This window comes from Podarcis raffonei, chromosome 17 (genome assembly GCF_027172205.1).
Source record: "Podarcis raffonei isolate rPodRaf1 chromosome 17, rPodRaf1.pri, whole genome shotgun sequence".
Taxonomy (NCBI): Eukaryota; Metazoa; Chordata; class Lepidosauria; order Squamata; family Lacertidae; genus Podarcis; species Podarcis raffonei.
The window spans coordinates 1,141,680-1,159,773 of record NC_070618.1 but is presented as its reverse complement, the minus strand read 5'-3'; the positions used below and the strand labels follow the sequence as shown (position 1 = coordinate 1,159,773).

At 45.5% G+C, this 18,094-nt stretch overlaps 1 protein-coding gene across 4 annotated transcripts in view; it reads left to right on the top strand.

The window, feature by feature from the left end:
* The window catches only part of STYK1 (serine/threonine/tyrosine kinase 1), a 22,016-nt gene extending 3,922 nt beyond the window's left edge, over window positions 1-18,094 (top strand). For 2 of the 4 annotated variants that reach the window (XM_053370346.1, XM_053370344.1), the window contains exons 2-10: window positions 3,394-3,504; window positions 4,457-4,600; window positions 5,310-5,579; window positions 6,972-7,153; window positions 8,407-8,490; window positions 10,152-10,360; window positions 11,832-11,872; window positions 12,712-12,808; window positions 17,497-18,094. In XM_053370346.1, the coding sequence (XP_053226321.1) occupies window positions 3,438-3,504; window positions 4,457-4,600; window positions 5,310-5,579; window positions 6,972-7,153; window positions 8,407-8,490; window positions 10,152-10,360; window positions 11,832-11,872; window positions 12,712-12,808; window positions 17,497-17,701 (1,299 nt within the window). In that variant the 5' untranslated portion in view covers window positions 3,394-3,437 and the 3' untranslated portion in view covers window positions 17,702-18,094. Of the gene's footprint in view, window positions 1-3,393; window positions 3,505-4,456; window positions 4,601-5,309; window positions 5,580-6,971; window positions 7,154-8,406; window positions 8,491-10,151; window positions 10,361-11,831; window positions 11,873-12,711; window positions 12,809-17,496 lie in introns of those variants that run through there. The other 2 variants (XM_053370348.1, XM_053370347.1) reach the window with 2 other exon arrangements.

The window sequence follows — 18,094 nt, the reverse complement described above, 5'->3', positions numbered from 1 at the left end:
TATCTTAGATCATTCTGGTACAGCTGGGCCATTCTAGGCATTATGGTTTGCTTCAGTCATCCTGGAATCTGTCCTTTAAAAAAAAACTTCATTACTCTTTGTCATGAACTCGATGTTGTTGTTGTGAACCCACTTTGAATGCTTCTTCAGAAAAGATGCACTAAAACTTGACTTTTTAAAAAATGCTTGTAAAAATAGTTCTGAAGTTATTTTTGTACTATTATGTGAAACAAAGAGACTCTTCTGATGAATATGTGGATTGTGCAATCTCACAGACTTTAAATAAGGAGGGTTAGGAATAGAGGACCTTTAGAATTGGGTCTGGAAATGTGCTGAGGGCCTGCAAGATATCAGGAGCACAACAAACTCAGTCCAGTCTACATGTTTTTGAAGTTCATTTTTTAGATCATTTGTTGTTTATATAGCACCCTCAGTTTACATAGTACTTAACCGAAGTAATCAAAGTAATGGTTTACAGGGTTATGTGGCGAGCATGACTAAACCGCTTCTGGCACAACGGGACACCATGACGAGTGCCAGAGCGCATTGAAATGCTGTTAACCTTCCCACCACAGTGGTACCTATTTATCTACTGGTTCTGGCGTTCTTTCAAACTGGCTAGGTTGTCAAAAGCTGAGACAGAGCAATGGGAGCTCACCCCATCACAGGGATTGGAACCGCCAACCTTCTAATCGGCAAGCACGAGAGGCTCAGTGGTTTAGACCACAGTGCCACCTGCGTCCACTACTATGACTACTGCCTCACTAATAGTAACAAATCCTCTTGTGACAACTGTATAGAGTCTTCATTTGATGAGCTTGACAAACATCCAGACTTCCTCCCAACTTGGAAGCTTCAGCAGTGGGCAGTGACCCCCCACCACCACCCTGCCCCAAAGTTGGGAGGAAGGCTTAGGACTGTTTGGCAGCTGTGTCTTCAAAGTGCAGGACCAAGCTGGCAACATATGCACACACTGACCTTTCCTCCTGCCAGATCGGTAGTGTTGGTTGCTGCTGGCAGCAGTGACTAATAGTATACACTCCTTGCCAGCCTGGAAATGGACAGGAAGAGTTGGACTCCATGGCCTGAAAGCACTCACAGCACCTTCAAGCTTGTGGCTCCTGAAAGCACAAACCTGCCCATCTAGCCAATCCATTGGTAAAGGCAGAAGGGGGTTACATAGGCAAGGAGAGACTGTCAAGTCAACTACAATTTTCGATTTTCCAGCAAGGTTAGCCCAACTTGTTTTTAATCCCACAAATAATTCATGGGACTCACTATCAGCTCTGGGCCTAGATAACTTGAGATAAATGTAATTAGGAACATTTATGACAGGTGGATCTCATTGGCTACTTGGGGGTGGCATTTTTCAGTGGCATGGAAGGAGATGAGCAGGGAGGGAGGCTGATGTTTTTGTGTCCTGTTGCATGTGGACTTCTGATCTGTTCCAAGAATGCTCCTCTTGTGTTCTGCCCCCCAAGAACAGACAAGTGTGAAAGATACTGCTTTCATAGTCAACAATCAAGTCTTTGCATCTTGTGTTTGTTTTGCTTCTGTCACAAGACATTTTGCAGCCTGAAAACTCCCCACCTTGCTAGGGTAAATGTTTTAAGAATTACTGTTGTGCCATGCAGATAACATCTATTTCCTTCTTCGCATGTTTCACTCTGCTTCATGCCTCATTTTTGTACGCATGTGCACTGCCTACACATGGCTGTTCAAGCATACAACTGCATGTGTCTATCTCATGTGGTGGGGTGGGTGTGACTTTGTGATGTGGCAGATTTATTTAGCTTGTTTGTTCACAGGGTGAGTTCAAAAGCTTTGGAATGATACTTTATTGACTTCCCTTATCTGACTTTGGCTGTTTACTGACATAGGAACCACTCCCCAAAAATGTAGGTTTTCTACTTTCTACTTATCCATTGTTCTGTAAACAAAAGCAGTCCCATTGTGAGATTAAACATTCTATTAAACATTTTTTTAAAGGGGGGAATTATTATGGCCAGGTTAGTTTCAGAGGCCATTGTAAAGCCTTAAGTGTTAAATGAGTGTCAATGTGTTAAATGAGGCCAGGAAATGATTACTGGAATGAGAGTAGGAGTATTGCATGTATACCAGAGTGTTATTATTTTCATCATGTCGGTGAGTATGAAAATGTAATTGAAAATAAATATAATAAAAGATTTCAAAACCAAAAAATCTCTATTATCAGGGAGGTAATATATAAATGATTCAGGGCATAGCAGGGCCGTCTTTAGCATATGCAGCACTGGGGTGCAAAAATTCACCCAGTGCCCCCAGTTTGGGGGGGCAACTCAAAGCTGTAGAGCTTTTTTAAAGGGGGCAGCTCAGACTTGTTGAGCTTTTGAGGAGGGGGACAGCAAATACCACTATTATGAAAAAGTAAAACAGCTGCAATACCTCCGTCTTTCCATTTTTGCGATCATGCTAAAATGAAAGATACCACTATTACAAAATGACAGCTGATCCATATAGAGCATAGCACAGATCCATACACAAGGGTCTTACATTGCACATTTAGACAGCTAAGGATAATTCCTAGTAACAGAATTGTTTTCAAACCCTTCAAACTCCCATTACCCCTGGCCATTGGCCATGTTTACTTGGGCTGATGGGAGGTAGTTCAGCAATATCTGGAGGGCCAAATGTACCCTAGCCCTGGTCTGGAACATTTGCTGTGTCTAACCAAATTTCAACTAAATTTAGGTCCTTATTCAAAATGGTCATTAAAGTAGAGCAACTAGCTTCTTGTAGGCTGTACTAATTAGGCACTGCAAGTTGCTATTGTTTGATCAGTTTCTATATAATTGTATAGTCGTTGTTTAGTCATTTAGTCATTGTTGTTGTTTAGTCGTTTAGTCATGTCCGACTCTTCGTGATCCCGTGGACCAGATCACGCCAGGCACTCCTGTCTTCCACTGCCTCCCGCAGTTTGGTCAAACTCATGTTCGTAGCTTCGAAAACACTGTCCTCTGTCGTCCCCTTCTCCTTGTGCCCTCCATCTTTCCCAACATCAGGGTCTTTTCCAGGGAGTCTTCTCTTCTTGTGATGTGGCCAAAGCATTGGAGCCTCAGCTTCAGGATCTGTCCTTCCAGTGAGCACTCAGGGCTGATTTCCTTCAGAATGGAGAGGTTTGATCTTCTTGCAGTCCATGGGACTCTCAAGTCTAGACAGTACTGTTACTCAATTTCTTAAGTGCTCATGTGAATGAACTTGAATTTTCATTTCTAAATTCATAGTACTCTCTCTTTTTTGTATATGCCAATGAAATCTGTATTTTTCCTATGTCCACTGCTGGAATTTCAAAAGCTTTGCACCAGTAAAATATATTTGTTTTCATTTTTTGCTTAACCCTTTATATTTGTGTAGTGGACTCCAGCAACTGATGAAGAGCAGGCCAAATTTGACCAAACATGGCAGGAGAAATAAGGAGGCTTTCACGCACGCTGCTGGACTGTCAGAAGAATGATGAACTGTGTGGTAAGAATGAAAACGACTTTCTCTCTTTTAGTGCACTCTACATCTGGAAAGATTGCACATGCTGAGCTGCAGCAAATCAATAGTTTATAGAAAATGTTTTCTGGCTTAGTTGGACAATTCTATCAGCCTTCCTTAATCAAAACGATCTTGCAAGATGGGCCTTTGATGTGATCCAGCCGGGCTCTTCTTAACGTTCTTACGTGTTCTCATCTTCTTATGCGCTAGCCTGCATTGTGTCTTCCCTTAACTGTTTCAGCTAAGCTCAATATATACAACCAAGTAGAATGTGTAACTGTAATTTGTTTATTTTAAGCCTTATATTCATAAGCAATCCCCTTGGCAAACCAATAATAATAGCTACATTCAAGGCAGAGAAGAGAGCGTAGGAAGAGCATCAGAGAGATGCTCCCTGCCCCTTTCCACAAGTCAAAAATCATACATGGCTACGGATAACAAAGAAGTACTATAATTTTGTGGTTTCCCACTAATTATGTACAGTACTGTATGTGAAGTCTAAAGTCAGTAAACCCAAAAGCAATTCTGGTGGATTGGGACCCTGGGGAGTCAAGGGCATGTGGCTTCCAGAAAATGGAATATGGAATAAATTAAATGTCATTTAATGGCCCTTCCACCATTTCTAAAAGATCGCAAGCTTTTGAGCTGAAAATTATCTTTAGGCACAGGTCTTTACAGCAAGTAAGTGTTTTGTTTTTAACATGTTCAAGGTCAAGATGTTCACCAGTTATCGTGACTATGCTGCAGTCTGAGAAGCCAGAATAATCTTAACTTGATAGATCATTTGGCCTGTCATTTCTGTCCTTGTGAGAGATGCTTTTGTTGCAGAGAGTGAGAGAACAGCTTGAATAACTCTTGCGCTGCACACCTGCTTGTGATGAGCCAGATGAACACTAGCTATTATAACTTTATTATCATTTGCTATTTCCATTGACAGTTGTACGAGAGAATCAGACTGAAGTAATCATTGTACCAGTCCTCTTGATAGGGGTATTTGTCATTATCTTAAGTGTCATCCTTTGGCTCCATTACCAGAGCATGAAGGCAAAGCAGCAGGATTCTCCAGAGTCCAGCGAAGAAGGTAAGGACAGCTGTCAAAATTGCCAGGTGCCAGGAAAAGAAAGTTGGAGGGATAGTCATGATGGCTGTATGCCACTTCCAGGATCGTGTGCTGTGCTCCTCTGATTACCAGTTGCTGGGAAACAACTATACAGTACTTTCTCTGAAGACTTTGAGGTGGCTAAGGTCTTGAATTTTCAAGTCATACCCTAAGACCTGACACACCCCTACAGATCTGAGAACATGCCACCTTCATACTTAGAGTCCTGTTCAGGTGCTGCCTCAACATAGCTTCCATAGCTCTCTTCCACCATGAGGTTAATCTAAAACAGGCTTCCTCAACCTCGGCCCTCAAGATGTTTTTGGCCTACAACTCCCATGATGCCTAGCTAGCAGGACCAGTGGTCAGGGGTGATGGGAATTGTAGTCTCAAAACATCTGGAGCGCCGAGGTTGAGGAAGCCTGATCTAGAATGCATCTGCATCACCAGCTGGGGATGTGGTGGTAGTTCCATTGCCGCATGCCAACAACAATTTTCTATTGATAAATAAAGAGTCAATGTTTTATATTGGCTATTTGTGTTGCAAGAACATCTGTCTTTTTGAAATCCTGTTGTAAGATATTTCCCAGAACAGAGGGTTAGAGAGTACATGGCTAAAACTAAAATGTAAGGGGTGGAAGCGGGAAATACCTACTCTGTGTTTCACCGCAAGTTTTACATTTGCTAACAGGTCATGTCCCAGTATCAGAAAAGAAGAAAAGCCCAGGGAAAACGGTCAGCATATCGGAACATACTACCATTCAATTAAATGAGACAACCAGGAGTTCCTTGCTTAAAACTGCAGCCTTAACCTTCAAGGAGCTGGAGATTCCACATGAGAAAATATCCTGGGAGTCACTGAAGCTTATAAGAAATGGCAGCTTTGGGGGAATCTACAGAGCAGAGCTGAAGACCAGCAACCCTGGGAAAACTCAGCCAGTCTTACTGAAGGCCTTGAAAGGTAATGCGAATGCCATCCAGCTTCATGCAGGCCTGGAAATGTTAACTTTTCATTTATTTGTGTGCCTCTGTCTTATTGTGGGAGCTTTGCACTGAACTGGCTAGACCTGTCTACTCTATACAAAGAAGTAACATTGGTGCTTTGATAGTGTAGAATCCATACCTTCTGTTCAGTCCTGCATCTGCAACTGCATAGAACACAGCAAAACCCTCTGCAGGGATGTCCAACAGGTCGATCGCGATCTACTGGTAGATCCCTGCGATGTTTTGGTAGATCGCGGTCGATCTCTGACTCCCTTTCCTCTGCATTGGTAAATCTGACTCCTGCCCCGCCCTCCGTTCTTGTTTGACCTCAGGAAGGCAAGACGGAGCTCCCTCTGTGTGGCTGTTTTCATCCATAGCTATGTTTTTGTGACTTAACCCCAACTTCCCTTGCCTCCCCCCCCCCAAGAAGCCTGCACCTTAACCCCCCCAAAACAGGACTCTCCTCCCCAAAAAAACTCAACAAGTTTGAGCTGAACCCCTAAAAAAAACGGGGGTAGATCACTGCCAGATTTTAATTCTGAAAGTAGATCGCAGTCTCTTGGGAGTTGGCCACCCCTGCAGAGGGTTTAACATACTTGATGTGGTGTTTAGCTATGCTGTTATGCAAAGGCTCTGTGTGTGTGTGTGTGTGTGTGTGTGTGTGTGTGTGTCTTGCGGTTGCAAGCCGTTTTCTTTTCCATCCAGGCTCAGAGACCAGTGCTAGAGCCTCTGAAGAGCTTTCTCTTCAGTTCTAGCACAAAAATGGTTCTTACTCTTTTGTGTATGAGACCTAGCTGTGTGTGTGTGTGTGTGTGTGTGTGTGTGTGTGTGTGTGTGGAATTTAGAAGCAAGAAGAAAATGAGAATCCATCTGTTTTCTGCTTCTCAGTGGAGCTTAAGGTAATAGCGCTGCTCTGGTCAAAATGCCTGAGAGATTTTAGGTGTTAACATCTGCTAAAACAACTCAATTCTGGCAGAACATCAGAACATTCTGGGGCCTCTCTGAACCAGAGTAGGCCTTCCTTTCTTTCTTTCTTTCTTTCTTCCTTCTTACCTTCCCAAAGGAGAATCATGGGTAGGCAAACTAAGGTCCAGGGGCCGGATCCAGCCCTTCTAAATCTGGCCCGCGGACGGTCTGGGAATCAGCTTGTTTTTGATCAGAATGTATCCTTTTATTTAAAATGCATCTCTGGGTTATTTGTGGGGCATAGGGATTCATTCATTTAATCTTTTCCCCAAAATATAATCCACCGTCCACCCCAAGGTTTGAGGGACAGTGGACTGGCCCCCTGCTGAAAAGGTTTGCTGACCCCTGATTAAGAGAGTCAGTCATACCAGCGTCTCTCACTCATTTTTAACTTCCCTTTTAGAGTCTGCCAGCTCCCATGAGATTAAAGATTTTATGGAAAGGATTAAGTTTTATCAGTTTCTTGGTAATCACGAAAACATCGTTAAGTTAATCGGGTGTTGTGTGCACCAGATGCCTCTTTACATGATATTGGAGGATGCTTCCAATGGCAATCTTCTGAACTTCCTTTGGACCTGCCGCAGGGTAAGTCTTAAGAAAGGCTGTGCCTAGCGAGATCTGATCGGTCTCCAATATATTGTAATAGAGTACGTACAGGTGAATTGTTGCCATAGGAGTTCATGACCAGAGATTCTCCTGGAAGTGGGCACGTCTTTCTTCTATGAAACACACAGGAGATTTAACTTGCTCTCTGTGAGTACTTGAGGAACCTTAATGGGAGAACAGGATCCACTGGAGATCTGATGCTGTGAACTTTTCATCCTGAGCTTAGCCTCTATAGATGTGTAAGTAAGTGTGGCATCACAGTTATATTCAGTCCCAGGAAAGCACCCCATGGTACATTCTGGAACCCTAAAAGTTCTCACCGTTCAGAAACTGTGATGCAACTAACAATAATAAGTAACTGCGTCCTGACTATAAGAACCGTGGGAATAGATATGCAGTAGTACAGTAAACAATTGAGCTAAAATCTATGCAACCAATACCTGGAGTGGATGTGTGCAAAAAAATGTATATTTTAAAGCTACAATTTTGCTGAGGATCTGGGAACGTTATAGCTGGGAGTGCAATAACTATAGCAATTTGGGGAATGTGACACTTTCTGATTAAGGAGGAGGAGTACAGAAACAGTTTGGAGTTGTAGGTCAGGGGTAGGCAACCTAAGGCCCATGGGCCGAGGGTCCTTTAACTGGCCCACGAGCCGCCCCCAAACCAAGCCACCCGCTTGGCGAGTCCCCGCGCGCTGCGATAAACCAGCGCAGCGCAGGGACTCGCTTCTGCGGCGCTGAAAATTGCATCTGTGCATGCGCAGGCATTGGAAATTGCGTCTGCGCAGACGCCAGAAATCACGGGTGGGTACACTCACACTCACGCACAATCCGGCCCACGGAGGGATCTCTGCTGCAGTGAACCGGCCCAGGCGAGGTAAACCTTGCTGACCCATGTTGTAGGTTGTACTTAGAACTTTAGACTCCCGTCTGTTTCCAGGTGCACTCCTGTTCATGTGTGGCTACCCGTGGAGACGCAGGGCTGCCTATGCAGGGCCATCGCTCCCTTTCCCCTGGGTGCCCTCCTAGTCCATCTCCAGTCTAGGGTCAGCCATCTTCCCTGCTGCTCTCTCAGGCCTGTCTGAGCACTGCACTCCAGGTGCCTTCTAACGTGAAAGACACTACTGCCCCTTTTCCAGAGGAAACAGTCTGGTAGCATTGTCCCTCGAATGTCTCACTACCTGGGGAGGTAGCGAGTGTATATCAAACCACCTGTTTCTGTCTTGCCAGGATGTGGTGACCATGGATGGATTGCCACTTGATCTTACAGAGAGGCAGGTCTATAAAATTGGACAACAAATTGCATCAGCTCTGGTAAGTTTATTAATTAAGCCCAGCCCCACCCACAACTGGCTTTCTTCAGAGCGTGAGAGTAACACCCACTCTAGGTAATTTGTTTGGTTCACAAGAGACATAAAATGTCTACTAAATGGACTATGCATTGGCTAAACTTACCGGAAGAATAAGAAATCAAGACGACAAACTTTTTTGTCAGTGTGGTGTAGTGGTTAAGAGCGGTAGTCTCGTAATCTGGGGAACCAGGTTCGCGTCTTCTCCTCCACAGGCAGCTGCTGGGTGACCTTGGGCCAGTCATACTTCTTTGAAGTCTCTCAGCCCCACTCACCTCACAGAGTGTTTGTTGGGGAGGAGGAAGGGAAAGGAGAATGTTAGCCGCTTTGAGACTCCTGAAGGGGAGTGAAAGGCGGGATATCAAATCCAAACTCTTTATTAAGGAATGGAAATCGTTTATTGAATATTTGCAAATAAATTGTAAACAAATTAAGACATTAGCAGTATTATTGTAAAGACTTGCAGTTTCTAAAACATATATGAAATAGATGAGGAAAAGAATAAATAGTTAATTGGGATATGCAGAAGAAAAGAAAAAGAGGGTACATTCATGGAACTGCTGGAAGAGGGGAAGGGGAGTCAAGGTTTGATATGTGAGAATTGTTTATTTTTGTTGTTGAAATGTTTATTTGTAATAAATGAAAATTATAAACTTAATAAAATAAAATGTTTACTAAAGTTTTTGAAGCTTGGACCCACGCTTGCCGATGTAACAATTCTAGGGGAGGCTGCAGCTTTGAGACAGAGCACATGATCTGCATGCAGAGTTTCTAGGTTCAATACCTGGCATGTCTGGGAAGGGCTGAGCAAGACACATCCCTGTCTCCTGAAGAGTCACTGGCAGCAAGGAGACAGTGCTGAGCAGATGGACCATTGGTCCAAGGAGATTCCTAGATTCCTAACACAACTGGAAGAAAACCTCTGGGTACTGCTGCATTGCAAAGGATAAATACTGTATGAAACAATTTCATGCCTACAGCTAGGAAAACACAGCCTTGCAAGAGATAAATACTGTATGAAACTAGGAAAATACTAACCAAACCTTCTCCCCACCCCAAGATAACTGATTTCCTGTTCTAAAACCTAATTTGATTGTGTGTGCTGAATATCTGATAAAAGGTAAAGGTAAAGATACCCCTGCCCGTACGGGCCAGTCGTGTCCGACTCTAGGGTTGTGCGCCCATCTCGCTTAAGAGGCCGGGGGCCAGCGCTGTCCGGAGACACTTCCGGGTCACGTGGCCAGCGTGACGAAGCTGCTCTGGCGACCCAGCACCAGCGCGGCACACAGAAACGCTGTTTACCTTCCCACTATAAAGCGGTACCTATTTATCTACTTGCACTTAAGGGTGCTTTCGAACTGCTAGGTGGGCAGGAGCTGGGACCGAACGACGGGAACTCACCCCGCCGCGGGGATTTGAACCGCCAACCATACGATCGGCAAGTCCTAGGCAATGAGGTTTTACCCACAGCGCCACCCGCGTCCCTAAAACTTTTTCTGTTTCTGCCCGGTTATCTGATAGGACTTGCCAAATCTAGATGTAAGTGTTGATGCATACTTCATGTTAAAACAGGGAGAGGTGCTCTCAATGTAGCAGCTGACAACATATCATTTCTAAATTTTCCAGGATTTTCTTCAGGGGAAGAAACTATTTCATGGTGATGTGGCAGCCAGGAATGTCCTAATTGGCAATGCATTTACTGTGAAGCTCTGCAGACTGGGACTGGCGTACAGAGGCCACACCTGCAGTCCCAGCTCCATCGCACAAACCGTTCCACTCAAGTGGCAGGCTCCAGAGCGACTTATGAAGAAACCACCCAACATCAAGTCAGACATGTACGGGTCCATTCAGATATCTCATAAGCTAGGCTTGTTGGTCAAAGGCCTGCCAGAGTACGCCTGCCTATTTTTCAACAGATGTAGGCGTATTTCCAGCTGGTAATTTGACTGCTTCAGCCCAAACAATAATATTGGGTTACTCAACTGCACTGTTGGGTGTAAGTTTGGTCAGTTCTTTTTGCTAATCAGTTGTTTTATTGATACACATTGCTTCCTTCAGAGAATAATATTTTCTTCATAATTAAATTAATATCATGAACTTTGAAGAAAGACATAGTAACATAAAGGAAAATGCAATACACTAATGTAACACAGATTGAAAATGGCATAAGCTTAATATTACGAGTGTACTGAGAAGGCAATCAATCAGATTAATTAGAATAAGAATCCTTGGTTCTTCCTATGCTAATTGAATTGAACATTTGGCTTGTTTCTGTTCACCTAGTTTCCAAAATGGCTTCATAAACTTCCTAGCATTTTGGAATAAAGTTCCATTATCCAACCAGTGCCATAGTTTAAGGATGCTGTTAAAGGTAAAGGTAAAGGTACCCCTGCCCGTACGGGCCAGTCTTGACAGACTCTGGGGTTGTGCGCCCATCTCACTTAAGAGGCCGAGGGCCAGCGCTGTCCGGAGACACTTCCGGGTCACGTGGCCAGCGTGACATCGCTGCTCTGGCGAGCCAGAACCGCACACGGAAACGCCGTTTACCTTCCCGCTAGTAAGCGGTCCCTATTTATCTACTTGCACCCGGGGGTGCTTTCGAACTGCTAGGTTGGCAGGCGCTGGGACCGAACAACGGGAGCGCACCCCGCCGCGGGGATTCGAACCGCCGACCTTTCGATCGGCAAGCCCTAGGCGCTGAGGCTTTTACCCACAGCGCCACCCACGTCCCCAAGGGTGTTGTTATCTTCAGCCAAAAGTGAGAGCGTGTGAAGGTGAGAAGGTGTTTGAGTGAACGAATAAGTGTACGAATTATTGAACAAATGAAATTCCGAATGTCCTCTTACGTTGATCAGTGACTGGAATAGAGTTTTTAAACCTTTTCCATCACTTACGTAGGTGCGACTTGTCACTTTGACACACTCCAGCAAAACAATCCAATAATGTTATGATGCCACATCCTCTGTGCTGCTGTTGTTGTGGTTCTCTTAAGGATTTTATTAGGTATGATATTTTCCTTACCCATATCATCAGGTCCTCATCACTCAGGATGCCAGGGTCTCACACTGACTATCGCTGTGGTTCAGCAACAGCTCCTCCTAGCTTGCAAAGGGTTGAACTTTTCCAATGTACACCCATCAGGACTCCCCTGGTGCTTGTTGAAGTTGCTGGCTCCTTGAATTTCTTAGGGCCCAGACTAACCTTAAGGTACTTTCCCTGCAGCTCTCAGTGGAAGGTATGAAGCGACTGCTTCTGTTAACCCTTTTCATTTTTCTCTTTTGCTTTTGTCGTTTTGTTTTATGGCAGATGGTCCTTTGGAATCTTACTATATGAGATGATCACATTAGGTAAGTAGAGAATAAATGCCAAAGAATCACAAATAAATGGGCATTTTACAGGAACTGGATAGAAAGAGGGGGAGCCAAGCCTAACATACAAGCTCGAATGAACAGACTGTGTATATGGATAAAGATATGAAGAAGGAAGGCCTGACTGGGGGGGGGGAGGGCTGGAGTGGGAAGGGGGGAAAGTGAATTGGAAGGTATTTTGAATTGATTTTGTTATGTAAGCCTTTTTTCAGAAACCATATATATTAATGTTATGTAGTTAGGCATTGTAGTATGAATGAATTTTGTTCTGTATTCTTTGTTTTATAGAATATATATAGTAATGTTATGTTACTAAGCAAATTTAATAAAACAGGGAAAAAAACATTAGGTAAGTAGAGGAAAGCAATCCTGAAAAGAGGCTGCAATCCTAATCATGTTTACTTAAAAAATGTGTTTGAGTAATTGTGCTAGATAAGAGTGGAAGATCCTCTGGTCAAAGCTGCAGTTGAGTTTTTAGTTTAAGCAGGCTTTGGAAGTGGATAGCTCGGGTTGGCAGCGCATGATGCTCTTCTCCTCAGGGTCATGAGGCCACTTTGGGCAAAAGATTCCTGCATTGCAGGGGGTTGGACTAGATGGCCCTCATGGCCCCTCCCAACCGTATGATTCTGTGTCAAGGATGGTCAGATTAAAACACCCACATGAAATCTTACCTTGATTTGCATTTCGTCTTAGCTGCACCAACAAAAACAAAAAACACATAAGAGAGCCCATCTCATGTCTCATCTGGATTTAAATGAATGTTGTCATTTAATTAGTGTAAAAACTCTTGTGGGTTTTCATTTTGTTTTGCCACCCAGGAGCGCCACCCTTTCCAGAGGTTTCCCCGTCTGATATCTTGCAACACCTTCAGAGGCAGCACACTATGAAGAGGCCTTCCAGCTGTCAGCCAGCCATGTAAGATTGCTCCGCATTCCATCTTATAATGCGGGCTGTGCCTTTTATTCTAAATTATTACCTCGTTTCCTAAAGGATCGACCCACCACAGATCGTTCTGTTTCCTTCCTGCTATCTGCAAGAAGCACCTTTGCACCTGAGCCAGCATTTGAAAAATGTTGAACCTTCACGCCCCCACCCCAAGACAAGCCTGCCGGCGACTTCGTGGCTCCTTTATGAACAAAAGGATACAGCTGTGGTTTACATGTGACTAAATCAGGAGGGTTGCATCCCTTAGCTCCATATGCCAGGGAACAGACCAAGCCTATGAAGGCTCACCTGGAAGTAAATCCCACTGAGTTGCATGAGGATAAGCCCCAATGAATGGAGTGGGACTTACTTTCATCCCTTTAGGGCTCATCCAGATTTGCCCTGCTGCTTCCCCCCAAGGAAACTCAATCTTTACTGCTGAATCAGAGCAAACGTCAATAGGATTTTCTCCAGATTGGTGTTTGCTCTGATTTATCGCTAAAGAGCAGGTTTTCCAGAGGACAGCGACAGAGCAAGGGCAAAACTGCTCAGACCCATTCCTAGAAGGTGTGGGGCAAGCAGACAAGTGCTCAGAGCTGTGCTTTCTAGGCATTTATATGTCAGGAGTGCTCTGATGGTGTTTGCGTGGCAAGTCCCCTCCCCCATGTGAAATAAAGATACAGACACATTAATTAAGGTTAATGGGCGTAAAAGGCCACAACTTTATTGATTAGAGAATTGAAGGTATTGGCCTTAGGCATTGGCTCCTATCGACTACCCGGCTTGGTGACCGGGAAGGGTTGCACACAAGCCGTGGGGGTCCTGTTGAAGTACGCCAACTAGGATCCCACGGGTGTCACCGCTCGGGGGCGTGCCGGAGGCCCTTACCTTCCCAGGTTTCGGACAAGGCAACGCCCCCCAGAGTCCTCTAACGGACTACCCCTTCCATTGGGGGAAGGTGATGGCAGTTCCTTCCCCCCCCCGTCCATTTGCATAACAATTAACCCCTGCCAATGCCTAACCGCCAATACCAGGAAGTTGTGACGATTGCTACGAGGTAGGCGAAAAAACCAAAAGGCTGGAAGTGTGCCAACTTGGAAAAATTCCTACCAGGCCCCTTGCGGCGACCAACCAGAGTCCATAGCAAGGTCATACCTAACTAAGCCTAAGGGTGGGTGGGACAGGAAAACCTCTCAGCTGGCAAAAAGGGGGAGAAGAGGGAGATCCCGGGGCGTGCCTGGCCTTAAGTACGATTTTGGCCCCGCCTCCTCGGCCCGCCGATTGGCGGGCCGGTTGGAAGGCACGCCCCGGAAATTCTCTGGGTCTCGCGGGGGCAAAGGGCCAGCCCCCGCGAGGGTGGGAGGGGGTTTTGCCCGCAACCCCCTCTCCTCCTGATCTCGGAAATGGCTTTCCTGCTTGGCAGGGGGTTGGACTCGATGGCCCTTGTGGTCTCTTCCAACTCTATGATTCTAAGCAGAAGTGTGGGTGGGCAAAAGCAGATGTGGCCACTACTGTGAGCTGTTTTCCTCTCCTCGGTTTAACCCCTCCCTTGCCAAATATCTTTGCTTTGATACCCGCCCCCCAAAAAATTCTAGAAGGGGGGCAGTCGGGATAAGTATAGTGAGGGGGAATAGAATGCTGATCCTTTTCCCCACACACAGTAATCTACCGTATTTTTTGCTCTATAAGACTCACTTTTTCCCTCCTAAAAAGTAAGGGGAAATGTGTGTGCGTCTTATGGAGCGAATGCAGGCTGCGCAGCTATCCCAGAAGCCAGAACAGCAAGAGGGATTGCTGCTTTCACTGCGCAGCGATCCCTCTTGCTGTTCTGGCTTCTGAGATTCAGAATATTTTTTTCTTGTTTTCCTCCTCCAAAAACTAGGTGCGTCTTGTGGTCTGGTGTATCTTATAGAGCAAAAAATATGGTATATGCCGCGCTCGCACACTTGGGGCTGAGGAAAGAGGGCCTTCTCACCTAGTCTGAAGTCTGAAAGTCAAGTTGCCACTCAACTTCCGTCTTAATGCAGAAGAGCAGTGATTGGGTGCTACTAAATCACCCATCTGCTGAAGCATGTGAGTGAACACAGAGACGTTCCAGTAAATTTGATTTAAAGAAATTTCTGCATATTTATGATATAAAATAAATTCTCACAGTATTTTGCCCTATGAGAGTAAGGTCAAACATTTGCCGTTTTAAAAGTTGCGTTCCTGAAACTAGCCGCTCTTACTTTGAAGTGAAAGCAGGCTTGGGCCCACAATCTAGAAGAGATGGGGGGAACCTTTGGCCTTCTAAATGTTGCTGAACTCCAGCATCCATCATCCCTGATCATGCTTGCTGTGGCTGATAGGAGTTGTATTTCAGCAACATCCAGAAGGCCAAAGGTTCCCCACAACTGATCCAGAACATGCTCCCAATCCAGATTAGAGGACCACACCAGTTTTTTGCTAAATATCTTCTCCTCCGTGGCTATTTGCCCTAGTCAGAGGTAGGGTCCCACCCACCCACCCCACACCCAAAAAATAGCTCCTTTGGGTTTTGGGGGGCAGGAAATAGGTGCAAGGCTCTGAACTGCCCCCCCCCCTTAAAATAAATGTAGTTAGTTTAAGCACACCTTTTTAAAAAAGGGGGAAATGAATAATGGGCTGTGTGATTTGGCCCTGAAGTCTACATTCTGCCTGTTACTTTGGGTCATTTACCTCTCAAATAAAAGGCTTCCTGAAAACTAATTTCGTGAGGCAAAACAACAGTAAACATGAGGCAAAAGCAATTGTCTAGAGCACTTTATGCCTGGTTTTCTGCCTGCAAGTGCCTATGTTCCTTACTCTATATTTTATTATAAACATGTCACAGTTTGTTACAGAAGGCTCCCAGGGGAGCCAAGCTACACAGTATACAGAATGAGATGGAGTAGAAGAACGTATTATGCACTTCAGGATGGAGTGCAAGATCATTTTGAATATTTCCTCACATCGAAAACTCCCTGCATGAAATGGATTCTAGTCAATAAAAGCTTATCCCATAATACATTTGTTAGTCTTTAAGGTGCTGTAAGATCCTTTGTTATTTCTTTCTACACGTGGCAAACTAGCATATTCGCTAGATTTCTTGACATAGTGGGCTGTCTCTCGGTGTGTCCTTTGGCTCACAAAAGGCTCTTTGTTCCAGGGGAGACATCCAAGAACAGAAAGGAGAGGTGGTTTTCATGTTATTGCAAAGGGTCCCCTAAATTAAAAAAAAACTTTCCATGACTGGAGGGACACGATTGTGATATAACCCTGGGAGTTTAGAAAATATGTAGCTATCCACCTACAATCCAAAACGGTACAGACCAGAATCTGCCATTTCACTCTGCCACCTTGTGATGCAAGATGCCTAAATATGCATTGCACTGTGAGATGAACCACTGCCCTTTCTTTGACAGGGATAGCATTGCGTATTCAGGTGCCCTTACCGCCCCTCGAGGGACATGGGTGGCGCTGTGGGTTAAACCACGGAGCCTAGGACTTGCAGATCAGAAGGTTGGTGGTTCGAATCCCCGCGATGGGGTGAGCTCCCGTTGCTCGGTCCCTGCTCCTGCCAACCTAGCAGTTCGAAAGCACAAAGTGCAAGTAGATAAATAGGTACCGCTCCGGCGGGAAGGTAAACGACGTTTCCGTGCGCTGCTCTGATTTGCCAGAAGCAGCTTAGTCATGCTGGCCACATGAGCCGGAAGCTGTACGCCGGCTCCCTCGGCCAGTAAAGCAAGATGAGCGCCGCAACCCCAGAGTCGGCCACGACTGGACCTAATGGTCAGGGGTCCCTTTACCTTTAGCGCCCCTCGACTGGCTAGGAAGAATAGACACAACAGAGTTCAATTGGGTCAAATAAGGCCACAGCTGTTTACAGGTGTAAGAGGTTTGTCATAGGCATTGAGCACAACCATTGGCTTCCAATGTGTGAATCGGGAGTGAATCGGGGTCAGCCCAGCAGCAGGGGAGTCCTATGACCCACATCAATAGGGATGCGGGGATCTCCGCTTTGAGGGGTGCTGTGGCCCACCTGGGCATATGCACAGGAGCAGTTCCTCCCAGGTCCCTTTAATGATATACCTTCATTTTGGAGGGGCAGATAGAGACTACAACCACCCCTCCATCCAAGACTAAGGTTTACCCACTGCTATAAAATAGGTAAAAAAGGGTAAAGGATCCCTGGATGGTTAAAGGCAACTATGGGGTTGCAGCGCTCATCTCGCTTTCAGGCTGAGGGAGCCGGCAGCTTTCCGGGTCATGTGGCCAGCAGGACTAAACCTCTTCTGGCACAATAGAACACCATGACGGTTAAGCAGAGCACACGGGAACACCGTTTACTTTCCCGCCGCAGCGGTACCTATTTATCTACTTGCACTGGTGTGCTTTCAAACTGCTAGGTTGGCAAGAGCTGGGACAGAGCAATGGGAGCTCACCCCGTCGCGGGGATTCGAACCACCGACTTTCTGATTGGCAAGCCCAAGAGGCTCAGTGGTTTAGACCACAGCGCCACCAGCTATGACTGCTATAAAATATGCAGCCCTCCACTTACAATCCAAAATGTTACAGACCAGAAACTTGTCTGCTGACCCTGCCACCTCATTCTGCAAGATGCATAAGGATAGGTGCACAGGTCAAATCCGTGAGATGAACCACTACGCTTTCTTTGACAGGTATAGCATTATGGTGGCCTGCTGGCGCTGGACTCCAACAGATCGCCCTTCACCCACTGAGCTGATCAGGAGGCTGCAAACAGGAATCAAGACCAGCAATGACCAGGCTGTTCTGCAAATTCCGGAGCTGGTGGTACCTGAGCTCTATGCCGCTGTAGCCGGGATTGACTTGAGAGATCTCGCCACCGACTACACCGTGTTCTAAAAAGGTGCCTTTTCATAATGTACAGAAGGCAGACTCTGCGAAATGGTAGCTTCTGAAGACTAATCAAGAAAGGAAATGGCATCATTTCAGTTCACCATGGAAAAATGAAGGAGAAAATGAAGTTGGATGTTAGGAAGCCTTGCTGTAACGGAACAGGTGTGCATCGTGATATTGTGCGCATTTTATTGTAAGCATGTCCAACTGACTTCAATGGGTGACCCGTACAACTGTTCATAGAACTGTAACTTTAGTAGTAGAAGAAGAATTGATAGTTATCCAGGAAACGGCTTCGACTGGCCGGCTAAACCAGGTGAAGGTAGCCTGTGTGGCTGACCAGGAAAGCCCAAAAGGGCATAGCTGATTGGTGGCTTTGTCTTCTTGTGTTAATCTGCT